This window comes from Lycium ferocissimum, chromosome 12, assembly GCF_029784015.1.
Source record: "Lycium ferocissimum isolate CSIRO_LF1 chromosome 12, AGI_CSIRO_Lferr_CH_V1, whole genome shotgun sequence".
Classification (NCBI taxonomy): Eukaryota; Viridiplantae; Streptophyta; class Magnoliopsida; order Solanales; family Solanaceae; genus Lycium; species Lycium ferocissimum.
The window spans coordinates 40,314,472-40,333,676 of record NC_081353.1 but is presented as its reverse complement, the minus strand read 5'-3'; the positions used below and the strand labels follow the sequence as shown (position 1 = coordinate 40,333,676).

The following is a 19,205-nucleotide window of genomic DNA, read 5'->3' as shown; positions in this document are numbered from 1 at the left end:
GAAACTTGGTCACAGGGCTGCTCAGTGTAATCAAAAGCAAGGGCAAAACTCGAAGCCGGGAGGACAAGGTGCTGCCCAAGCCAATCTTGCTGAGGGGAATGAAGTTCTTGCTCTTGTAGTTGTTGAGGCGAATCTGGTGGCTAACAAGACTGATTGGATGCTGGACACGGACGCGTTAAGGCATCTTTGCGCAAATAAGGAGTTTTCCATAACTTTGAGGAATCTACTGATAGCGAGTGTGTCTACATGGGTAACTCCACTACTGCTGGAGTTATGGGTAAAGGAAAAATCCTACTTAATTTAACTTCTGGAAAATTTTTAGCCTTGAACAATGTCCTGTATGTACCCTTCCTTCGTAGAAACTTAGTTTCTAGAGCACTTCTCAACAAAGCAGGCCTTAAACTTATTTTTGAAGCTGATAAAATAATTATTTCTCGTGGAGGAGACTTTGTTAGGAAGGGGTATCTTAGTGGGGGTTTGTTTGTACTGAACGTTGTTCAAGAGATTATCAATAATGAAAATATTTCCGCTTATATTGTTGAGTCTACGTTGATTTATGGCATGGTAGACTAGGTCATGTTAATACTCTTATTAAAAGACGTAGAAAAATGAAACTAATCCCTGCGGTAAAAGTTGATGAATTTTCTAAGTGTCCAGTGTGTGTAGAAGCAAAACATGCTAAGAAACCATTTAAATCCGTTACTTGTAGAAAGACAGCATTGTGTGAACTAGTACGGTCAGACTTAGCGATTTCAAGAACATTGTTAGTAAGGTGGAAAGAAGTATTACATTACTTTTGTTGATGACTTTTCTAGATTCACGAAAGAATATCTTCTTAAGTCTAAAGATGAAACAAAAAGCATGTTTTTGAAATTCAAAGCAGACCAATTAGACAGAAAAATCAAGAGACTTAGATCTGATAGGGGCGGTGAATATAGTACCAATACTGTGGAGGCTATTTGTGAGAAAAATGGTATTATACATGAAGTTAGTGCTCCTTATACTCCCCAATAAAATGGTGTAGCTGAACGCAAAAACCAAACCCTTAAGGAAATTATGAACTCCATGATTTTAAGTTAAGATACATCTATGACAAATGTGGGGAAAATTATGCTTTATCTCGCATGTTATATTCTTAATAAAGTCCCTCATAAGAAGTTAGACAAGACTCCATATGAGTTGTGGAAAGGGTTTTCTCCTAACTTGAAATTTCTAAAAGTGTGGGGGTGTTTGGCTAAGGTTAGTCTACCTGATTTCAAACGGGTAAATGTAGGATCTAAGAATTTTGACATCATTGTTATTGGTTATGCTCAAAATAGTATATAGATTTATGTCTTTGAATGATTATTCTATTTGTGAATCTAGAAATGCAGAATTTTTTGAGCATGTTTTTCCTTTGAAAAATAATGTGCCTAGTGATGTGCAAAATAATGCTTCTACATCTAATGTTTTTAATAATGAGCATGAAATTGAACTTAGAAGAAGTAAAAGACGTAGAATTGATACTAGTTTTGGTCCTGATTTTATTACTGCTTTCTTGACTGAGAATTGTGATATTGATGTTTTAAATGATGAATTATGGTCTATTTACTTAATGGAGGAAGACCTAAAACTTATGATGAAGCAATGAGATCAATAGATTCTATGTTTTGGAAAGAAGCCACTAAAAGTGAATTATACTCTATAGTTTCTAATCACACTTGGGACTGGCATGATTTGCCTAGAGGTTCTACACCCATAAGTAGTAATTAAAAGACGGGAATTCAGTTTTTATTTCATAAGTCTCATTCCTTTCAAGCCCTAACAAGAAAGTCTCTCCTCTCAACTTCTCCAAGCATCAAGGTAAGCTCCTTAAGACCATCCTAAGTGAATTCCATCAATTACCCATGAATTTTAAGTAGGAATTTCATGTTCGTAACATAGGGTTTTCAAGAAAACCTACCTAAAGGAATCCAAGGCCCAGGATTAGAATTCTTCTTCCAAGAACAGATTTTTAATACAAGTTTGGAGCATTACCAGGTATGTAGAGTTTCTATATACGTGTGGGAACATCTTTGTTCTTCCCCACGCCACTTCTTCCATAAAGTATGAGGTTATATGAAAATTAGAATTTTTTAACCATGTTCATGGTAACCCTAGGTCCAAGCCCCATGTTATATTATCTATTAAATTGTTATAGATTCTTCATTGTGCTCTTGATACATCATTTTGATTATTGAGAATCAGTCGATAATCCATGAAAACCCATACTTTGCATTCTATGGGTTCTTACATGCAAGTTATAATTTATTATGTTTATTTTCAAGAAAATACTCTACATGCTTTACATGTTTTCATGCAAGAATACTATGAGGTGATATCTATGTACATGCAAGTTAGGATTTATGAAAACCATGGGCTCAAGTGCCACCTATTTTTTTCATGTTCATGTACGTAGGAGTTGCACAGTTGCGAGAAGGCTCAAGTAGCCTGTGAAACTACGTTAGCCACCGTAGGATAAGGATCGCTCCGCCAGGTTGGGACGATTCCTTAAGGTTATATTGATTGGACCCTTTCATATCACATTTTCATCTCATACCCTTGATAAGGTGTGGGAGCTCTCGCTGGTCGGCGAGGTACCCGGACTCCGTGCCCATGTGGTGATATCATGTTATCGGTTTATGCAATGCTCTCCCTACTTATAATGTTTTACTCATGTTATATCTATATGTATTCATGTTCATGACCAGACTTCAGTTCCAGTTTCAGTCTCAGTTTTCATAATGTTATTTTCATGTCCCGTGTTATTTCATTCAGTTGCTTTACATACCAGTACATTCAATGTGCTGACGTCCCATTTTTATTATCCGGGGGCCTTCATTTCACGATGCAGGTACTGATTTATAGGATCTGCCTAGTAGGACTTCGCACTTATCAGCTTGTTAGTAAGCCCCATCTCTTTCGGGACTTAGACGTTTATTATTTATTATTTTCATGATTATTTATTATTTTCATGATAAGATATGTATTTAAAGGTATGCTGGGGGCCTTGTCCCAGCGAGTATATTTTCATGTTCAGACTTATGTAGAGGTTTCATAGACTAGACTAGTCAGACATATCATGTCAGAAATCAGAGTCTGATAGCCTTTTTGTCTCATTTACGATATTTTCACATTGATGTTTTAAATCAGTATTTTATTAATGTTATGATTCTCATGTTTTATAAAAGCTCATCACATTCATGTTATATTTCCACTCATGTATGCCTCATGATGATTCAGCAAGCCATATGGTTCGCTTGGTCATATGCAGTATGGCACCAAGTGTCGTGTTTCTCTAGGTCATGGTTCGGGGGATGACAAAGCTTGGTATCGGAAAAAGTTCAAGTGTCTTAGAAGTCCTGAAACCGTGTCCGTGGGATCACTTTTATATGTGTGAGGGCCCCACACATATAAACGATTGACCACGAAGACATTTAGGATTGTCTCACTTCTTTCATACTCTGATCGTGCGATTAAACGATTACTCTCGGGGGATGCCTTTCTAATTTGTACGTGTACGTATTTTCAGAAAATGCCTGCGAAAAGAAAATACACCAGGAGGACCACAACCACCAGCCAAAGGGCTACCGCGGATGTAGCTCACGAAAGAGGCTTACATTCGGAAGCTCGAACAACAGCCGGCCACTCACTACGGTTTACACCTCTAGTGATTCGGATGGGGATGTTAGGGAATGCTATCAACATGCTCACATAGCGGCGCGGCTCGGCCCACGCTGAGAATGCCGGTGGAGTTCGGGGAATAATATAGGAGTCTTCTAAGACTGAGGACTTTCTCGAGAATGAATCCCCCGTCTTCACGGGGACAAAGAAAGACTAGAACCCTCGGTTGCAGTGATGGTCTTCGAAAAATCTTAAGGATTATGACAGTTACGGAGATTGAAGCGGCTACTTTTGGAGCTCATCAATTGCAGAGCATTGCTAACACTTGGTATGAATCTTGAGAATTATCCCGAGGTGAAGATGCACCTGATACTACATGGGATGAGTTTGCAAGCGCATTCCTAGACCACTCATGCCAATAGAAGTCAGAGAAGTTAAGGCTGAGTAATTCCTGAAGCTTAAACAGAATGGCAAGTCAGTTCAGGACTGTTGACACCCAATTTTGTCCCGCCCTCCCTAAATACTTATTTACATTTCTAGTATTTTCTGCAATTTAAGAAATAATTATTTATATTTTTACTGTAATTATTAGCGGCTATTAATGCGACGTTTTATTATTTTTGTTGCCGTCACTAGTTGTTATTTTTTTGTTACCACAATTATTATTATTATTATTATTATTATTATTATTATTATCAAATTATTACATTATAATCATTTGCATTATAAACAATGCGGCATTTTTACGCACATACATCGTAGGTATTTTCGTACAATTAAATAATAGCGTTTATTTACGGTGGACTTTCAAATATTATTGCGCGGCTATTGTGACAATAATATAATTTTATTTTTTTTATCGAGCACCAATAATTATATATTTTATATTAATAATATTTTAAGTCCTAAAAACCATTTGGGCTAAAAATAGGTCTTTATTCAATTTAAAACGCAATTATTTTAATTCTCGGCCAAATTATTATCTTCAACCCAACAACATAAATATTTTCGGACCAATACCCAACATTTTACTCGACGGCCACATTTAAAAAATGAAATGAAATTTATATACCGAAGCCGCATCACTTTCTCTCTCTCTCTCCTCCCAAATATTTGTATCCCTCTCTCTATCGAGCCTCTCTCTCTCTTTGACCGACGCGCGCGCACACCACCTTTCACCTTCTCTCTCCCATTCCCTCCATTTCAAAGATATTAATGCTTGTACCACCTCGTCACGTGCTCGTTTTCGAAAAAAGCTTTTTCCTTTTTTTTCCATTCTTTAGATCCGAAGCATTTAATGGAATTTGTTCGCTTTTCCCTTGGAAACGTTTTCTTATTAGTTCGTTTTCATTTTCGGTACACTTTAATGGTTTGTTTGTGTCCTTTCTTTTGTTTACGGTCGGGTGGTTGGAATACATACAAAATCTAAACTTGACCCGTTTGAAACTCGAAAATTTCAAACCTCAGTTAGTCAAAAACCCTAATTTGGCCTATAAATAATCATTTTCGGAATTGAAAAGGGAGGTTTTTTTTTTAGCCGTAAGAATCCTCCGTGTAAAATCAAAGTTTGAAATCCCCCCTAAAATAAGAGTTTCTAGTCACAACTCTTTGAAATGTTAAAGTGGTTAATTTTGTTGATATCGCTCTTAAAATATAAATCCTTTCGTTTTGCTTTGGTATTTGATTTGAGCATATACGTGTATATACAAGTTCGGTTTAATTTGCGATGTTTAGCTAGGCATAGTTTGTTTAGACTTTCGCCTCACGTTTGATCGGCCATATGCCAAAAAGGTTAGTTGTTTAATCAATAGTAACTTAAGCATAATTAATGTACATTAGTTGCCATTTCTAGTATCTTCTTTGCCGTGGATTTAAGCACGGTTAATAGGCATTATTTATTCTTGTGTAATAAACTTGTGAATTTGCCTAATCATGCCTTTAAGCATTGCTTTGCTTTCCATTCACATGTTGTTTTAAATCCATAAGTAATATGTTTAGTTTTGATCATATTAGCATGATTAATAGCTATATGTTCAAAGAATCTTCAAATAGTTGAATCCTAATGTCTCTATTTAAATGAGTGGTTGTTGCGTTTTCTACGAAAATTGGTTTGAGTTAGAAACCTTGGGAACATTCCACTTTGCAAAGTATAATGCTTAAGTTCCTACTTATATTTTCGAACCATTATTATCTTTCAAACTATGTTGGTGTGTTTTAGGTAGAAAAGGCCACTTTTTGAGGTTATGATTGTTGCTCGCATTTTGATGTTCGTAAATGGCTTGAGCATTGTTAATCAAATTTTTTTACAAAAACTCTTTAACTTCCCCTGGAGATTTAATAGAAAGATTACTCCATTTTTTAAAGTTGATTATTCCTCTAGTGATTTCCAAAGAAACGTTTGAAACTCTAGAGTGGTAGTGGCCAATGTTCTTTTTATGGTATGAGTCGGTCGGGTTTTAACGGGATTAGATATTCCTTGTTTAATAAATGCAAATTTCTCTAAACGGTAAATCTTGAAATGCGATGACATTTTGCTGTAGCTTTAGCGTTATAAGACACTGGTAGTGATGATATTTTGCTATAGATATTAGTGTTTCACCTCGTTAATATAGATATATGTTGCGGAAAGTATGCCTAAATGTCCTAAATGCCCTCTCGAAAGTATTAAATATCATTTATCACGGATCAAATATGTCCGAACAGACTTGGTATGTATTAGATCTTGCTTAAATTCATTTTCTTTTGAATCATGCATGACTTTATATTCGAGGACCAACTTAGATTCTCCAAGCAAGGACATTATGAATATGCATTTTTGTGATTAAACATGTATTAACAAGAATGGGGATTTTGTCACCGAGTTAAGTTTTCTCTTACTTTGATTGTTAATTATTTCCCATTTTAGTATGTATATAATGTATATTATAAGTATATTGTGGATAGAAATATATATGGTGGTCGGTCATGAGATTAATTGAACCCTTTTAGCCTTCCCTTTATTCATGAAATCCTTTGGAACTTGTCTCTAAAATGGGGGTAAGAGCTTTCCGATACTAACCTCCCAAGTATCCTTATGAATGTGTATACACAAAATATACTCATATATACATAGTATATACATAAATTGCGTCAACGTTTTGAATTTATATTATATATGTTTGCATTTATTCCGACCGCATACTAATCTTTTCTTTCATTTTTTGCATGAAACCTCGCATACGAGTCCATTGGACTATCTTCCACATTCGATGTTGGGCCAAAAGCCCAACGCCCAATCTTCCGAGTCATTATCTTCCAACCTCCGTCCAGCGGCGGCCTTTGGCATGAATTTTAAATTAGGGCCAAACAACCCAATAGCATGACCATGACTATATATTGGGCCGAGGCCCAAAAATGGACCATATATAATAAGATCTATTGGGCCAAAGCCTAGAATCAAATGATCGGTGGCAATGACCCTTAAAAATGGGGTGAGCCCATTTAATTTATTTGCTTCTCTTACATTATTTTTGTGCATTTAATTTATATTGTTTGACTAACACTTTCTTTTGTTAATTTAGATGAGCCTTAATGAAATTAGTGGAGTTTAGTTTTAGTAATGGGTAGTTAATTTAATATTTCATCCCCTCTTTATGTTTAAAATTATTTATAGTATCTATAATGTTTATTTTACTAGAATAATTGATTTTCGAAACAGCATGACTATATATTTTGAGTTAAAAGAATCATTTTATTCTTACTCTCTTAAAATTTCAAAATGTCACTAATATGTAAATGGTAACTTAAGTATTTTATAAACTTTGTTTCCAAGATTCATCTAATCATATATATATTTTTTTTAAAAAGCCGAATATAGTTAAATAAAGTTAGTAAAAGAGAAAGAAAATCACGACCTTTCTATCACATTTAAGAAAATGAGCCTAGGTTTTTACATCGCCATATTGACATAATATAAATTTTATCTAAAGTTCGCATTTATTAGAAAGCTATTATTTATAGGCGTATTATTTCTGCGAGTTTCCATTTCAATAGCATTATTATATTTTCATTAAAGGCTTTAGCCACGTTTTTTTAGGATTCATTTAGCCTTTAAAATCTTTTCTTGTGCAAATCATTATATTTTCTACAAGTATTATGTTTAATAGCATTATATGTTTTCTTTCAAAACCTTAACATATTTAGGAATCTTGTTTTAAAATAGCATTTAAAGCCTTCTTACATGCAAATCATTATATTTTGCAAGTCTCATTTTAAATAACATTATTGTTTAAAGTTTAGCAATATTTATAGTTTATTTTAAATAGCATTTGAAGTCTCTTTTGTGCAAATTATCCTACAAATCTTGTTTTAAAATAGCATTTTTATTTAAAGCCTTAGTACACTTTTAAGTCTTATTTTAAATAGCGTTACTATATTTTCCTTTAAACTTTAGTAATACTATAAGTCATTTTCTTAAATTTAAGCATCGTATTTAATCTTAATTAATTAACCTAAGTTTGACCGGTAAACCGTAGTTAAACGGATTCTAAAGGATGCCTAACCTCTTCCCTTTAGGATAATCTAGAACCCTTACCCAGAATTAAGATTAAGCAGACTATTAACGGAGGTTTAATTAAGTTTTACCTTAATTAATAAAATAGGTGCCCTAATTCACCTTAAAATCAGTTAGGTGGCGACTCCTTAAAATAAGCAATTTAGGAATCTCCAATATGTTGTACCTAAATTTAACCCGTTTAAATGGGGTATAACAAGGACTGCTATTTGGAATTTGTTAATCTGGCTAAGCATGCTCCACTTATGATACCAGACATGAGGGCAAGAGTGAAGAGGTTTGTTAGTGGTCTGGATCCCCATTTATACGATGGGGCCAATATTACTACACAAAACGGGGGAATGACTATCTCCAAGATAGTTGCTTTCATATCGGGGAATGAGACAAGGCTAAAGGAGGAGGAAGTCTTGCAGAAACAGAAAAACAAGGAGTTCCACAAGAGGGTCAAGTCTACCGGACAATTCAGCGGTAATGGGAATAGAAAATTCTTTAAGAACAGGTCAGCAGGACCTGCTCCATCCACAGCAAGTGCCCCAGTCCCGAAGTTTCGAAATGATAAGAAGCAGAATTTCAGGCCATCAAGTTCTTACTCTCAGGCTAGTATAGGTCAGTCGACTTATACCAATCCGATATGCGATAAGTGTAATAAAAGATACTCAGGTGAGTGTCGTGTGGGTACTGATGCATGCTTTAGATGTAGTTCAGAAGGGCCAATTTTAGAAGGACTGCCCATCAGCTAGGCAAGGTACCGGAGGTAACGTAGTGCGATCCACGAAATTCGACGCTCTCGTAACAATCGAGGCCCGGCGAGCACAATGCAAATTAAGTACGGAAATGCAAGCGGAAGGCAAAATCGCTTGTATGCGTTGATAGGTCGTCAGGATACAGAAGCTCATGCAGATGTGGTCACAGGTACACTAACAGTCTTCACATTCGATGTTTATGCCCTTATTGACCCAGAATCTACTTTATCTTATGTAACCCCATTTGTTGCTAAGAAGTTTGGTATTGAACCAGAAAAATTGCATGAACCCTTTGAGGTGTCCACCTAACAATGGGAGAGTCAGTCATAACTATGCGTATTTATAGGGGTTGTCCAGTTCTAGTTTATCACCACGGGACCATAGGTGATTTAGCAGAATTAGAAATGGTAGACTTTGATGTGATCATGGGTATGGACTGATTAGCTTCATGTTATGCCACGGTATGTTGTAGAACCAAAGTTGTAAGATTCGAGTTCCCTAATGAGCCAGTCATAGAATGGGAGGGTAATTCAGTAGTACCCAGAGATAGATTTATTTCTTACCTAAGAGCCAGAAAAATGATTTTCAAGGGTTACATCTACTACCTAGTTCGAGTCAAGGATTCAGATGCCCAGACTCCAACTCTCCAGTCCGTCCCAGTTGTAAATGAGTTTCCAAAGGTCTTTCCTGAAGATCTTGTAGGAGTCCCTCCTGACAGGGAGATTGACTTTGGAATTGATCTACTTCCCGACACCAATCCGATATCTATTCCGCCATACAGAATGGCTCCAACAGAGTTAAAAGAGTTAAAATTCTAGTTGAAAGATCTTTTTAGCAAAGGATTTATTAGGTCCAGTGCTTCACCTTGGGGTGCGCCTGTTTTGTTTGTCCGAAAGAAGGATGGTTCCTTACGCGTGTGCATTGACTACGCGATTGAACAAAGTCACCGTTAAGAACAAATACCCTCTTCCCGAATAGATGACTTATTTGACCAACTTGAGGTACCCAATATTATTCCAAGATTGACCTCGGATCGAGTACCATCGGTTAAAGGTTAAGGAAGTTGATATTTCGGAGACAGCTTTCAGAACCCATTATGGCCATTTTGAATTTCTTGTTATGTCATTTGGGTTGACAAATGTGCCAGCTGCTTTCATGGATTTTATGAACAGGGTCTTCAAGCCTTATCTCGATTTATTCGCCATTGTCTTCGTGATGATTTTGGTGTATTCACGTAGTGAGGCTAATCATACGGGGAAACATCTCAGAATAGTGTTGCAGACTCTTAAAGATCGCGAACTTTTTGTAAAATTCTCAAAGTGTGAGTTTTGGCTTAAGTCAGTGGCGTTCTTAGGCCATGTGATCTCAGGTGAAGGTGTTAAAGTTGATTCTCAGAAGATCGATGCCGTACGGAGTTGGCCCAGACCCACCTCGGTTTCTGATATAAAAAGTTTCTTAGATCTGGCAGGCTATTATAGACATTTCATAGAAGGATTTTCCTCTATTTCTGCTCCGTTGACTAAGTTGACTCAGAAAAAGGTTAAGTTTCAATGGTAAGATGCTTGTGAGCGAAACTTTGAAGAAGAGACTAATTTCTGCTCTAGTTTTGACGCTACTAGAAGGAACCGAAGGGTTTGTGGTGTATTGTAATGCTTCGGGAGTTGGTCTCGGATGTGTCTTAATGCAGTATGGTAAGGTTGTAGCTTATGCATCTTGTCAGCTCAAGGTTCTCGAAAAGAACTATCCGACTCATGATTTAGAGTTGACAGCGGTGGTTTTTGCACTTAAGATATGGCGTCATTATTTGTATAGAGTGCATGTTGATATTTTCGCAGATCATAAAAGCCTGCAGTATATCTTCAAGCAAAGGGAGCTGAATCTTAGGCAGAGGAGATGGCTCGAATTGTTTAAGGATTATGATATGGATATTCTCTATAATCCGCGGAAAGCGAATGTTTTAGCCGATGCTCTTAGTCGGTGTTCCATGGGAATTTTAGCCCACGTTGATGTAGATAAGAGAGTCATGACCAAGGAAGTTTATCGTTTGGCCAATCTTCGAGTTCAACTTTTGGACTCCGAGGATGGCGGTGTGGTTGTTCATAATAGAGCTCTTTCCTCCTTAGTGGTTGAAGTCAAAGAGAAGCAGCTTAGTGATCCCTACTTGTTGCAGCTGAAGGAGGGGATTCATAAGTATAAGACAACAGCTTTTACCTTGAGGTACCGAGACAGATTATGTGCTCTAGATATAGATGGGCTCAGAGAGCGAATCATGTCAGAAGCTCACAACTCCAGGTATTCCATTCACCCAGGTTCCACTAAGATGCACCATGATCTTAAGGAGATTTATTGGTGGAATGATGCGAAGAATGTAGCGAGATTTTATGGCTAGGTGTCCGAATTGTCGGCAAGTAAAAGCGAACACTAGAGGCACAGGTGGCTTGGCTCGTAATATTGATATTCTGTGCGGAAATGGGAAATGATCAACATAGACTTTGTATCAGGTCTACCTCGTTCAGCTAGGAGGCATGACTCTATTTGGGTAATCGTTAACCGACTCACTAAGTCGGCGCACTTTTTGCCGGTCAAGACCACAGATTCAGCAGAAGATTACGCCAAGTTGTATGTTAATGAAATTGTCAGATTACATGGGACCCCAGTGTCTATTATTTTAGATCGTGGTGCTCAGTTCACAGCGAACTTCTGGAAATCCTTTCAGAAAGGATTGGATACCAAGGTGAACCTCAGCACAGCTTTTCATCCGCAGACAGATAGTCAGGCAGAGCGCACTATTCAGACTGCGAGGACACGTTGAGAGCATGTGTCCTAGATTTCAAAGGTAATTGGGATGATCACTTACTCTTCATTGAGTTTTCTTATAATAACAGTTATCATGCTAGCATAGGGATGGCACCATTTGAAGCTGCGCGCGGGCGAAGATGTAGGTCACCGATTGGTTGGTTTAAGCCGTGAAAGCGAGTTGTTAGGGCCGGATTTGGTCTATCAGGCTATGGAGAAAGTCAAGTTGATTCAAGAGCGTTTGAAAACGGCTCAGAGTCGCCGTGTCTTACACAGATTGAGGCGAAGGGACTTAGAATTTCAAGTTAATGATTGGGTGTTCCTTAAAGTCTCACCCATGAAGGGTGTTATGAGATTTTGGAAGAAAGGAAAGCTAGGTTCCAAATATATTGGACATTATAGAATTCTGCGAAAGATAGGTCAGGTAGCCTCTGAACTTGAGTTGCCATAAGATTTAGCTGTTGCACACCTAGTGTTTCATGTATCCATGTTGAGGAAGTGTGTAGGAGACCCGTCATTGGTTGTTCTTGTTGATACTATAATCGTTAAGGATAGCCTTACCTATGAGGAGATCCCCATAGCCATTCTTGATCGCCAGGTTAGCAAGTTGAGAACTAAGGAAGTGGCCTCAGTAAAAGTGTTATGGAGAAGTCAGAAAGTTGAGGACGCTACATGGGAAGCCGAGGAAGATATGAAATCCAAGTACTCATTTTTGTTTGAAGAGCAAGCAGAGAACGCTCAAGGTAAATTTCCATAGTCCATGTCATGCCATGTCTCATGTTTCACGCTCATGTCATGTATCCAGCGCTCATGTCTCATGCTTCAGTATCCATGTTTCCATGTAATCACGTTACTTCATGTCACATGTTTTATGTCATGTTTCCTTCATGTTTGTGTACTCAAGCCATGTCCAGTCCCTATCTTAACCACGACCCATCATTCGAGGACGAATGATCCCAATGGGGAGATATTGTAACACTTCATTAATCCGTACTAAACCATATTTATGACTTAGGAGGGTAGAAACCCAATAAGGAGAGTGTTGGAATCGAAAATATGTTTCAGTTCAGAAAACCTAGCATTACGCTTTAAGAGACGGATCGTAACATGTGCTACGGACCGTCGTTCTTATTGTAACGGGTAAGGCTTTGAAAAATCACCGTCTCGTAACTTAGACCAAAGGAAGGTTCATCGTTATGGACCGTAACACGATCTAACGATGCCGTGACTACAACAATTGAAAGACGGAATTCGCTTTTTATTTCATAAGTCTCATTCCTTTCAAGCCCTAACACAAAAATCCTTTCCTCTTAACTTCTCCAAGCATCAAGGTAAGATCATTAAGACCATCCTAAGTGAATTCCATCAATTACCCATGAATTCTAAGTAGGAATTTCATGTTCTTAACATAGGTTTTTCAAGAAAACCCACCTAAAGGAATCCAACGCCAAGGATTAGAATTCTTCTTCCAAGAACAGATTTTTAATAAAAGTTTGGAGCATTATCAGGTATGTAGAGTTTTTATCTATGTGTGGGAACATCTTTGTTCTTCCCCACGCCACTTCTTCCATAAAGTATGAGGTTATACGAAAACTAGGGTTTTTTAACCATGTTCATGATAACCCTAGGTCCATGCCCCATGATATATTATGTATTAAATTGTTATAAATTCTTCATTGTGTTCTTGATACATCATTTTGATTATTGAGAATCAGTCCATAATCCATGAAAACCCATACTTTGCATTCCATGGGTTCCTACATGCAAGTTATAATTTATTAAGTTTATTTTCAAGAAAATACTCTACATGCTTTACATGTTTTCATGCAAGAATACTATGAGGTGATATCCATGTACATGCAAGTTATGATTTATGAAAACCATGGGTTCAAGTGCCACCTATTTTTCATGTTCATGTTTTTGGGAGTTGCACAGATTACTGAGAAGGCTCAAGTAGCCTGAAAACTACGTTAGCCACCGTGGGATAAGGATTGCTCAGCCCAGTTCGGACGATTCCTTCATGTTATATTGATTGGATCCTTTCATGTCACGTTTTCATCTCATACCCTTGGCAAGGTATGGGAGCTCTGCCGGTCCGGCGAGGTACCAGACTCCACGCGCCTACATGGTGATATCATGTTATCGATTTATGCAATGCTCTCCCTACTTATAATGTTTTACTCATGTTATATCTATATGTATTCATGTTCGCGACGGACTTCGGTTCCGGTTTCGGTCTCGGTTTCATGATGTTATTTTCATGTCCCGTGTTATTTCATTCAATTGCTTTGCGTACCGGTACATTCGATGTGCGCGTCCCCTTTTATTATCCGGGGGCACGTATTTCACAATGCGAGGAGTGCGGTTACGGGACGTTGCGTCGCACTAGCAGGACTTCACACTTATCGGCTTGTTGGTAAGCCCCATCTCTTTCGGGGCTTAGACGTTTATTATTTATTATTTTCATGATAAGATATGCATTTAAAGTATGAACGGGGCCTTGTCCCAATGAGTATGTTTTCATGTTCAGACTTATGTAGAGGTTTCATAGACTAGACTAGTCAGACATGTCATATCAAAAATCAGAGTCGGATAGCCTTTTTAGCTCATTTACGATATTTCCACATTCATGTTTTAAATCGGTATTTTATTAATGTTATGATTCTCATGTTTTATAAAGCTCATCACATTCATGTTATATTTAAAATACATGTATGCCTCGCGATGATTCGACGAAGCCGTATGGTTCGCTCGGCCACGTACGATGTACACCGAGTGTCATGTTTCGCCCGAAGTCATGGTTCGGGGCGTGACAATACTACCCTCTAAAAGTACTTTTTTTAAAAGACACTTCTGATTAAAAAAAAAAAAACACTATTCAAAATAAACAGATTTTGTGAGTTGGACCAAACATGCTAAACTTAGATGATCAACACTACAACAAGCAAGCTCAATCAAGATTCATGCATGAAAAAACTCTAGATCTTGCCTTTCCTTTACAATGTGCATAGTAGGTGGTCCTTTTAAATCTGGATTAATAAAATCTAAAAAAACTGATTTTAAAAAAATCACTTTCCAGATTTTTTTAACAAAAAAAAATTGATTCGAGAATATATTTTTTAAAAACGGGTTTTGTAAAATCAAAAAAGTTTCAGATTTTTATAAAAAGCCATTTTTTCCAGATTTGTTTTAAAAAAAAAATCAATTTTCCAGATTATTTTTAAAAAAATTGCGTAAGGGCAAATTACGTAAATTAATAAGTTAAATGTCATGTGACGTCGTATCCACCCAATTTGATGATTAGGGCACAGCATGTGGGAATATGTTAAAAATGAGAGTATTTTTAAACTACCTTAGTAGGGGTATATTTGGCCCCAACTTGTAACAAGAGGGATAGATTTGGCCCCAACTTATAACGGAGGGTAAAAGTAGCCAATTTATGAAAGTAGATGGGTATTTTTAACCCTTTTTCCTTTTCTTATTTGGTAACAATTTAACTTTAAATTTTACCTTTTACTTTTAATGAGATGATATGTAACCACAAAAATATCGTTGACTTGTTTTAAACCACAAGATTCAAAATTCTTCCTTTATTTCTTAAATTCCGTGCGACAGAGGGAGTAATATTGATTCTGTTCTCATACCAAAACCCATCTTGCTAGGATGGAAGTGAAATCTGAGCATTCACACAAAAAATAATTGGTACTATAAAAGAAATAAGAAACAGAATTGATATGTACTTTTCCAAAGCTCCATTTCTTGTGGTAGATATTAATTCTATCTGGTTTCAGATTCTTGGACTTTTTATTGGTTATTGTGAAAACTAAAGTTGAGGAAGGAAAAAGTGACAAAAGTGGTCTCTTATGTTTGAGGATAAGTTCAAACTAATCCTTTAAGTATGCATTTAATAGTTTTGGTCCTTTAAATTTGTCAAACTTAAACACCTGTAGTCCTGTTTGGCCATAGATTTTGAAGTTAAAACTTGAAATTTGAAAATTTGATTTTTTTATGTTGTGATTTGGAACTTGAAGTTGTGTTTGCCCATGCATTTTATTTGGAAAAAAATTGAAGTTTTGTAAGTGGAAGTGAAATTTCTCCTTAAAACTAGTCTAAAGATTTTTGGAACTTGAAAATATTTTGAAGATAAATTTTCAAAATCTAATCATATTTCATTGTCAAACAAATATTTGAAGATAAATTTTCAATTTTGATCCTAAATCTATGGCCAAACAATAGCTTAGTCTCCGTCAAGTTGAAGAGTGAAGTGTGGAAGAAGAGGCAAAGATCAATAAGTGTCTTAGAGACATTTGCCTTGGGGTGGTACATTCTGAGAGCCTTGAGATCTTTGATTTGCTATTATCCAGCTAGATCTAGGAGCTTACCATTGTGGAGAGAGAATGGATATACTTCTATTTCGGTACAACAAGGAGTTACTATAGTCAGTATAGTGAGATTTGTGGAACTAATCGTGTCTTTATGCCTGAACGCGGGATACACTGGGCTGCTCTTTTGCCCTTTTTTCCAGTTAGATAGAAAATAGCATTTACTTTCGAATTCGTAATTTCATTTTTTCTATAACCATAAGATATATATAGAAGCAATAAATTATTGTCATTATATCTGTAAACATAAGAGTTAAAAGTGTGTCTCTGTAGCTCAGATATAAGGTGATGAGACTACAAATACAACTAGAGACTTAAAGATCAGTGATTCACAAGAAGAAATGCAAAGTTTCAGTTCTTCATTTGTCCTCTGGTGAAAACAATGGATCAAGTGTATTTCTCCATTTTTTGTAGTCCAATGGTGAGCCAGCATCAGGCAGTGGAAACCCATTTACGAAGAAAAAAGGTGTCCCATATACGCCTTTCACACAACCATACTGTGAAAAAAATGGAATATACACAAATGAAAGTTTGGGCATAGGTGAAATATATGTACACACAATGTGTAAGGTAATTGAGATTAATGTACCTTGAAGGAAATTCTTGTTGCTTGATCAGTGTTGCGGTCAGTAAAGCCATCCTTTACAGCAGCGTAATTCGAAATCCCGATTGCGTTGTATGTAAATTTTGCAACTTTATCTACAACAGATGCTTTGGACAAGTTGAAAGTTGCTTGGCCATAAAACTTATCCTGTTTTAACCAGGCCAGTTAAAACCAAAATTAAAATATATGTCTATTACCATAATTGACTAACAGAGAAACTTTTCGGCATACAATCTGATAAGTACTACTCTGTAGTTTGTGAATTCAACTAAATCATGCTTTTCCATTGTTCTAGTTTTACCCATTAATAATGAAGTTGTAGCTCATCAGTATCAGAGAAATTTTAGGCATTGAAATATCTTATTTAAGGTGTTCTATTAGATTCTTATTAAGACCAAAAAAGGGCAGCCTGGTGCATGAAGCATCTAGCGTTCACGCATGGTGTGGAGAAGGGCCGCACCCCGAGGTGTTGTATTGTAGACAGCCTACCTTGAATCAAGCATCTCTGGCTGATTCCACAACTGAAAATTATATTTTAGTCCTGCTCCCGGAGAACAGTTAAAACAATAATTGAAGGCCACTTAAAGAGTTAAAGCCACAAAGACCAATAACCTCTAAAGCCAGTATGAGATGACTATGAAGAACACAGATTGTTGCAGTTGCTTAAAATCCAATTAAGCTCCATGAGAGTGTAATTTGAAAGGTCACCTAGTTGTAAGGTTTTCAAAATATGTAAAGTTTTTTCAACATATGACATTATCAAGATAGTATAGCATATCAGACTTCACAGAGGGTTTGTAAGTAAGATATTTACCAAAAAAGAAAAATCAGTTAAGTGACTCGCCAAATCTAGGTAACATAGTTTTGCAACGGCGATTTCATAAATACTATACTTCCATAATAGAGACAAGGGGCCAAAGAAGATATGCCCAAGCTTCAAGCAGTAGAAATTAAGTATGCATACTGAAAGTGGCACAAGGCACTAAAAATTGGAGGGTTGCATATTCTTTCCAAATAAAACAATAACATGTGAAATTGTACTGCTGCTGAAGATTCATACCTGTTGATCAAAGAAAGATTCCAGTAATCTGTATGTGGCAGAAGTATTCAACTTATTGATAATATGCAGCGCTCGCGAGGTAATAAAAGCATTATCATGGTAACTGCATATTAGGACAATCAATCTCATTTTAGAAAAACATGGCTATCAATAAGCTACACTAGTATGTTTAATCAAGGTTTAGAACAACTGCTCAAACTCTAAATTCAGATGATAATTAATTAGAGAAGTTCATGAACGAGATGCTACAATCTACTAACAAATTAAGTAAGTCACCAATCAAACCAACAGTAAATCATTTGATTCAATTTTTACAATATTACACATTAGTTTAGCTATTTTGTCTATATTTCCCCATGACCATTCAAGAAAACTGACGGTCTATCAAGACTATTTCTCTAAACAAAGTCAAAAAGTGCTCTCTCTAACGACTTAAACTTTTAGATAAGTTGTTCACACAATTCAAAACGGTATCAGGCAAGGATCCTGAGTTCAATTCTAGACCCCATTCATTATCAAATTTAATTTTCACATGATCCATGGAAAAAAAAAATCAGACCTGAGTAATAAAAACATGTCCTCTAACAGTTTAAGCGTTTAAATGAAAAGTGGACGGAGAAAAGAGCATACGGTAAAGGGAAGGGATGAACAACGAGAGAGACACGAGAACCGTAGTGCTGGAGAGCTAGCTTGAGGGGGGGCCATGAAGCTTTACTGTCAGGGCAAACTGGATCAAAGAAGGCCTCGATTAATATTGATTCTGTTTTGGCGATTCTGTTCTCATACCAGAAACCATCTTGCTTGGATGGAAGTGAACTCACACAACCAATAAATATTAAAACAGAATTAAACAACACAATGGATTTCCAGAGCTCCATTTCTTGAAATAGATACTATTTAATTTCTATCTGGTTTCAGATTTTTGGACTCTTTATTGTGAAGAGATGTGGTAACATAAGATAGAAGTGATAGTGATGTTGACGCAAAATGCTTATAAGTTAATGGGCGAAGGTTTTGTGAATTAGAGCAGATATACCCCTCATTATAAAAGTATTGTATATATCACTGTCGTTATAAAATAAGATAAATATATCGCAGTTATAAAATGGTGCAAATATACCCTTTTGTTAACGGGAGTTTTTCTTTTTAAAATAATTTAATTTATTTTTTAATTAAAAAAGGTCACGTGACTTTAAAAAAAGTCTACCTTTTTTTTTAGTAGACATACTTGTCTAAAGCCATGGTAATTTTTTAAGTTGTTTTACATATGGATCATTTAAAAAAATATCTCCGTGACTTTAAAAAAAATAAGTCTATCCATTGTTTTAAAACAACCAGACCCAACCCATTAGAAAAAAATATTATGTGGCTCTAGAAAAGTATATGTCTACTAAAAAAAATGAGTAGTCTTTTTTTTAAAGTCACG

At 36.3% G+C, this 19,205-nt stretch overlaps 1 protein-coding gene across 2 annotated transcripts in view; it reads right to left on the bottom strand.

Annotated features, from left to right (window-relative positions):
* LOC132040943 (uncharacterized) overlaps positions 1–18,776 on the bottom strand; it is a 52,012-nt gene extending 33,236 nt beyond the window's left edge. The window contains exons 1-4 of one of the 2 annotated variants that reach the window (XM_059431635.1): positions 18,410–18,771; positions 17,780–17,882; positions 16,705–16,866; positions 16,322–16,612 (exon numbers count right to left, since the gene is read on the bottom strand). In XM_059431635.1, the coding sequence (XP_059287618.1) occupies positions 16,475–16,612; positions 16,705–16,866; positions 17,780–17,882; positions 18,410–18,657 (651 nt within the window). In that variant the 5' untranslated portion in view covers positions 18,658–18,771 and the 3' untranslated portion in view covers positions 16,322–16,474. Of the gene's footprint in view, positions 1–16,321; positions 16,613–16,704; positions 16,867–17,779; positions 17,883–18,409 lie in introns of those variants that run through there. The other variant, XM_059431634.1, reaches the window with a different exon arrangement.
* Positions 18,777–19,205: the final 429 nt, after the last annotated feature.